Genomic DNA, 6,340 nt, shown 5'->3' on the forward strand with positions numbered 1-6,340 from the left:
CTGAACATAATTTTAAGTGTATTCGTAGTGGATCCCATTTCGATGAAAATGTAAAATTCTCGATTTATTGGCAACGGATAAAGATCATACGAAATTTTTTGTAGCGCGCAAGATCATAATTTTCGTCAAGGAAGATTTTGCAACGAAAAATGAAAGAGACTGCTTTCAGATTGATTGAAATGAAACGATCCCACCGTACAATTAGAAACATGAATTTAAGTAGTACGCTATTATGCTATGACTTGCATTTGTTGTAAAATGTATATTGGGTACCCATTTTTAGATTTTGCCTAATTTCATTCAAATTCTTCTAACAAAAAACAAAATAAAAAATACTTGTTTCTTTTTACTTTTGAAAAACTGTTCACAATAAAGTAATATACTTGAGAGTTTATGAATTTAAACGAATATATTATTGAATACACGCTTTACTTAACATTTGGATTTGTACTTAATGGTCGCCAGTTCATTGAAAAAAATCGCTGCAATCTTCTCTATAAATTCTCTATATTTAGTTGAAGGTAAGTAACCAATTTCATGGTTTTGAGCAGTGTTCCTGTCACTGGATTTTATTCACTGAAAAATATAACTTGTGTAAAAGGATGTTCTTTCTTTGAGATAATCAACAGACCAAGAAAACAAACAAAACGATGAACGATGAACAACAATTGGCTGAGATGTTCAAACTTACCATCGATTGTTTCGAAGAAGTATTCGACTATTTATCGCTGAAGGATTTGGCAGCCATGGGGCAAACTTGTAAACGAATGCAACGAATTGCGATAATACATTTATAAAGGTGATTTTTACATTGGCGGTATCAAGATAAATTGTTTCAGCAACATAATTCAAAACATATTCCTTAAAGAGAATTCTACACACAATCAGACCATGAACTTTATAACTCATTTGAACCATTCAACATCAATAAAACGAATCATTTAACAATGACTCGGATTAATGAAATGGAAGCGATCTTTTTGAAGAAAATCAATTGGACGCATACATTGCTGCATACTCAAATGTAAAATATTCATGGTTGAGCGTAGAAATAAACGAACACCAATGGGTGCATCGAATCTATCCAACATTGGAACATATTGAATTGCAGTGCTTTGATTGAAAAGACTCAATGAAGTCCCAATTGAGTCTTTACTGGGACCCAATTGGGTCTTCATTGGGTTTTTAAGTCCCAATAAAGTCCCAATTGAGTCTTTACTGGGACTTTATTGAGTCTTAAAAACCCAATGAAGACCCAATAAAGTCCCAATGAAGTCCCCATTGGGTCTTTACTGGGAGTTTATTGAGACTTAATTGAGTTTTAAGATCCAATAAAGTCCCAATAAATACCCAATCTATGGATCTAATGGCAAGATTAAGAATAAGGACTACTATTTTATAGTTTATCGCATCTTATTCATTTAAATTTATTGTTTTTAAGAAGAAATGTCCACAGAACAACTATGGATTATAAATTTAAACAATTATGTGGTTGAGTACACAGTTTACTTAACATTTGAATTTGTACTTTTTAGTTGTCGCATTTCATTGGAATGAAGTGTCAAAGTGATTATCAAGAAAATTCAATAGAAGAGAAAAAATACAACAAAACTGCACAGCATTCGCCGCTCTATGTTCACTTCACTTAATTGATGGTAAGAGTTTCACGTTTTTTCTTCTTATTTTCGTCAGTGATTGAAACTAAACTATTTGGATACTCGGTGATATTATCGGTAACAAAGAAAACTTATTTTATAGACTTGCTGTGATGAGGCGATATACTAATACACTTTATTGTGAAATATATGGAAAACAGTGTGCTATGACAATGCTGTCAAACATATTATTCATTATATCAATTTTAACATTCCAAATAATTCTGTGTGTATTAAATGAATATTTTTTTATTTCATATTATCAAATGACCGACAAAGCAGGCACATGGCCCACTTTGGTCGGCGTTTTTGAATCAAAAACAAAACGCCGACCAAAGTGGACCAAATGCCAAGACGACGAAATCGAACGATGAAGAGAATGTAAACGAGGAACAACAATTGGCTAATATTTTCAGACATGAGAATGAATGCAACGAATTGCCGGCCATTGCAATCATTAATCTGTGACCGGCAATTCGTTGCATTCGTTTACGTGTTCCACACAAGCAGAATTCTGGAAGAATACCGACTCTTTAAATTTTTACAATAAAACTCATTGATTTTTACCCATTGATTACTGTTGAGAGCAAAAAAACTCTCTACTTGCATTTGTACTTATTTACTGTCAACATAAACAATATGCTCAATTCAATAGGTCCATTGTTGTACATTCGGAACATTTCATTCGCAATTGTATCATAAAATATCTGTGAGCTCAGTGTAATCACTGGATAATGGTTAAGATATTTAGATAACAATATACGCATCAGTTGCGTATATCATGTATCGTATAAATGTTTCTATATCCGTATACAAATGTTTTGACATTTCAATTCGATTCAATTGCTAAGCCCGTAATTTATTTCTACGCAATTTCATCAAATACAATAAAGTCTATCCTGATATGGTGTCTCCAATCAACTGATGGTATTTTTTTAAAAATGTCGTCCGGCGAAGATTTTGAGTAAGTTGCTTTTAAAATAATAAAAAAATAATCATTAGATTGAAATATTGTTTGTTTTGTCATTTTTGTCCCAAATTAATCGATTATCAATCACAAAATGTTCGATGAGTCATTTCTCGTTTAACTTAATTTATTTCAGTTTTTCGTATGAATCGCTAAGTTCTGTTGCAAATAACTTATTGAATCGTACAAAGCATTGCCCAAAAATTGGAATAATCTGTGGTTCTGGTCTTGGTTCGTTAGCCGAAAGCATTGAAAATGCCGACATTATAACATATCAAAGTATTCCAAACTTTCCGGTATCAACCGTTGAAGGACATGCTGGAAAGTTGATTTTTGGCACAATAAACGATGTTGCTGTGATGTGTATGCAAGGTCGATTCCACTATTACGAAGGATATCCATTGACCAAATGTTGTATGCCAATTCGTGTAATGAAATTGATTGGTTGCCAGTATTTAATTGCAACTAATGCTGCCGGTGGATTGAATGAAAAATACAATGTTGGAGACATTGTAATTGTCAAAGATCACATTAATCTTATGGGTTTTGCTGGTAATAATCCACTACAAGGACCAAATGATACTCGATTTGGGCCGCGTTTTATACCAATGAACAACGCCTATGACAAAACTTTAAGAGAGCATGCCATGGTAATTGGTCGTGAACTTGGCGTCGAGCAACACATACATGAAGGTGTGTATACATGTTTGGGAGGTCCAAATTATGAAACCGTAGCTGAGCTTCGTATGTTGAAAATTCTTGGTGTCGATTGTGTTGGAATGTCAACTGTTCATGAGGTAATTATCGCTTTTTTTATTCTTGAAAATATTTTTTTATATTTATTTTTGACTTGTTTGTAGGTGATCACTGCCAAGCATTGCGATATGAAAGTTTTTGCGTTCTCCATTATTACAAATAAATGTATAACAGAATATGACAGCCAAGATGAACCTGAACATGAAGAAGTTGTTGAAGTCGGCAAAAAATGTCAACGCATACTTGCCGAACTTGTGCGACGTTTAATCATTCGAATCGATAATGAATGAAATTAAATGGTTCATATTAAAGTTTTTTCTCACACCTGCCACTTGCCGAATTTTTTTAGCACGAATTTTTTTGTTGTGTTTTTCATGTTGTCTCATTATAACTTACCTTATTTAATCTCACGTTGATTAGTTTTCAACCACTGCTGTCTACAATATCCATACTCGAGTTTTTGAAGTTGACGATTTAAAGGGGGCAAAATAAAAATTTAAAGCCCTGTTAATACAGGATAGAAATGATTGTATACATTAATAAAATTTACAAAAAAGTTTTAAAAAAACTTCGCATTTATTATAAAATACATCTTACATAAAATCACACATTTCAAATCAAATGGAATAATCAAATTTAATTATCTTTCAAAAGCTGAATCAGCCTCTCAAACAAAATGTCTGCATAAATTTGTGATACATAGAGCACTCGACGATATAAATATGAATTGAATTATGCTATAAAATAAAATAGTTCGGTAATGTATCCAACATTTGGATTTGAATTATAAATTGATGGTTTAAAATCGAAGCAAATGTCTTTTGTTTCAATTCGATCCCACAAATAAATATTTGTTCGACTATTTGCCAGTCTATGTAATGGCATTTGTATATGAACATTTGCCTTTGGTTCGATTTGAATGAATTCTTCAAATTCCACAAGGAATCGGTAACCGAATTGCTCTCGTAATTCAAAACAGTTTACATTGATCGGTTTCCATTCAGTGTCGATTTCAATTAATGCCACGGCATTTTTTTCCAATTTCTCCGGATACTCGGTTGTCAAGTCCATTGTAAATTGTTTCAAGAGAATTTTTTTATTGCAACAAAATTTGATTGATGCATGCGTATTTATATACGACGAATTCGATTGAAATTTACTTATTCGAGACAGTTGTTTAAATGCATTCAAATTGATAGATAAGCAAATATTTTTAAAAACAATTTCATTTTGATGGCGTAATAATTGATTGAATTTCTGCGATTTGAAATTTTGTTTATTTACAATATACGAAATTTCAATTGATTCGTCTGGCGTAAAAAAACCGTGATAATCTCTTGAAATTGCATCAAACTCATTATAGGTCATGGAACTAAATCGAATCAAATATATAGCATCTTTTAATATGGTTCGTAGGTTTTTCGTATTTTCAGCATCAATATTAATGCGTTTACATGCAGCATGGGCCCAATCAATGCATGCATTAAAAACATCAATCTCTTTGCAACGTAATGCATTCATTTTCAAAATGGAAGTGAGCACACTATAGTCACATTCAATAAATCCAGTTGTTACGAACAATTTCTTGGCATTATCCAGAATTAATTGTTCGCATTTCTCTTTTAAATTTTTCAGATCATGTAAGATGGCCAGACCATAAACCTTGCATACATTTCCCATATTCAATATAAGTTCATTAAGATAATTGATCGATTTTTCGACAAATTCATCGACAAGTGACTGTTTTGCCAAATTTAAAACATCCGCAATGTTTTCCTCTGTCATCGAAACTTCTTCCAAATAGAAAAATTGTAAAAACTCTTTGAACGCAGATGCTGATACGTCATCCACATGGATATCGCCTTCATCTGGTCTCGGTCCGTAGAATTGAATTTTATATTTTGGACTGATAGCGGCCATTACACATCGATGAGCTCGAATTTCTTCCGATTCAACGTGGAATACAACGTCACCCGTCTCGTTTCGTTCTAAATACAATATTCCTGTCGTATTTGTTACGATTGAATTATTCGTTGTATGCAATTGATTTGCCATGGTGGAAGAGAAAAATTCACGCAGAAAGTATGTTTCGTATTCAATTGATCGTTTTGTATGCTGTTTTAAGACACATCCACCATTTACACCTATGAAAAATTAAAATATTTCAAAATTTAACACTTTAATAATATATTCAATGATTTGAAGGTACCTCGATAGTGAGATGCTTTCTCAAATGAATTGCATTTTCTTCAATTGGAACAAAAACATTGATACACGAATTATTACAAAACGGAATTTTGATTTAAACTGAATCAACAATGAAAATGATACACAAATTGATTGTGATGATAGTTACGCTTGTATTGAGGTCCTTTGACAGTCAATGTCAACAAATAATAAACAAAGAAAAGCCTTATAAAATCAAACCCTATAAAGGTTCGCTGTAACAACTCTCACAATTTTCTTGACGATTATTTCTTAGTCTTATCATTTCATTACTGGGGAGGGCCCCTTGATTCAAAAATGGAAAAGCAAACATTGGGGGAATGAGGGGCAACATTTGGGGGAGCGCGAAATGAAAAACAAACGGTTCAGGATTCAAATCAGAGTTGTTAGGCATAGGCACTTTTCTTGTAAGTTGCTGCTCTTTCTTGTATTCAGGTGCGGAACTTGAAAAATGATACGGAAGAAGTGCGTGCACCAATAACTCATAATCAATTTTATTCTCGTTTTGTTATCGAATATAACAAAATTTTCATTTTTTAAGTCTAACCACTGGTCTCACTTTTTTTGTCTGACGGTAAAATGGAAGCAATGTATGGAAAAAGCGTATGTCGTATTTGCATAACATATTGAAAATACATCGTCAAAAGTTTCACAGCAACGTAAGTTTACCAGTGTGTCCATAACATATAGAAATAGCACTAAATAGTGTCGATATCTATACTATATTGGTCCACTA

At 32.6% G+C, this 6,340-nt stretch overlaps 2 protein-coding genes across 3 annotated transcripts; one reads left to right on the plus strand and one right to left on the minus strand.

Annotated features, from left to right (window-relative positions):
• Positions 1-1,603: 1,603 nt before the first annotated feature.
• LOC116349994 (purine nucleoside phosphorylase-like) lies at positions 1,604-4,087 on the plus strand. 2 transcript variants are annotated; one of them, XM_031781704.1, is made up of 4 exons: positions 1,604-1,655; positions 2,507-2,619; positions 2,759-3,419; positions 3,483-4,087. In XM_031781704.1, exons 1-4 carry the CDS (start codon positions 1,653-1,655, stop codon positions 3,666-3,668), a joined length of 963 nt encoding a protein of 320 aa, XP_031637564.1. In that variant the 5' UTR covers positions 1,604-1,652; the 3' UTR covers positions 3,669-4,087. The 2 variants fall into 2 exon arrangements, with proteins under 2 accessions (XP_031637564.1, XP_031637563.1); XM_031781703.1 differs by lacking the exon at positions 1,604-1,655 and having other exon boundaries at positions 2,185-2,619.
• Positions 4,045-5,724, minus strand: LOC116349993 (BTB/POZ domain-containing protein 6-like). The gene is made up of 2 exons (XM_031781702.1): positions 5,588-5,724; positions 4,045-5,522 (listed from the first exon to the last, which is right to left on the minus strand). The coding sequence occupies exon 2, from the start codon at positions 5,431-5,433 to the stop codon at positions 4,111-4,113; it is 1,323 nt and encodes a 440-aa protein (XP_031637562.1). The 5' UTR covers positions 5,434-5,522; positions 5,588-5,724; the 3' UTR covers positions 4,045-4,110.
• Positions 5,725-6,340: the final 616 nt, after the last annotated feature.

This window comes from Contarinia nasturtii, unplaced genomic scaffold (assembly GCF_009176525.2).
Source record: "Contarinia nasturtii isolate CC-2019 unplaced genomic scaffold, AAFC_CNas_1.1 Cnas_scaffold_3232, whole genome shotgun sequence".
Classification (NCBI taxonomy): Eukaryota; Metazoa; Arthropoda; class Insecta; order Diptera; family Cecidomyiidae; genus Contarinia; species Contarinia nasturtii.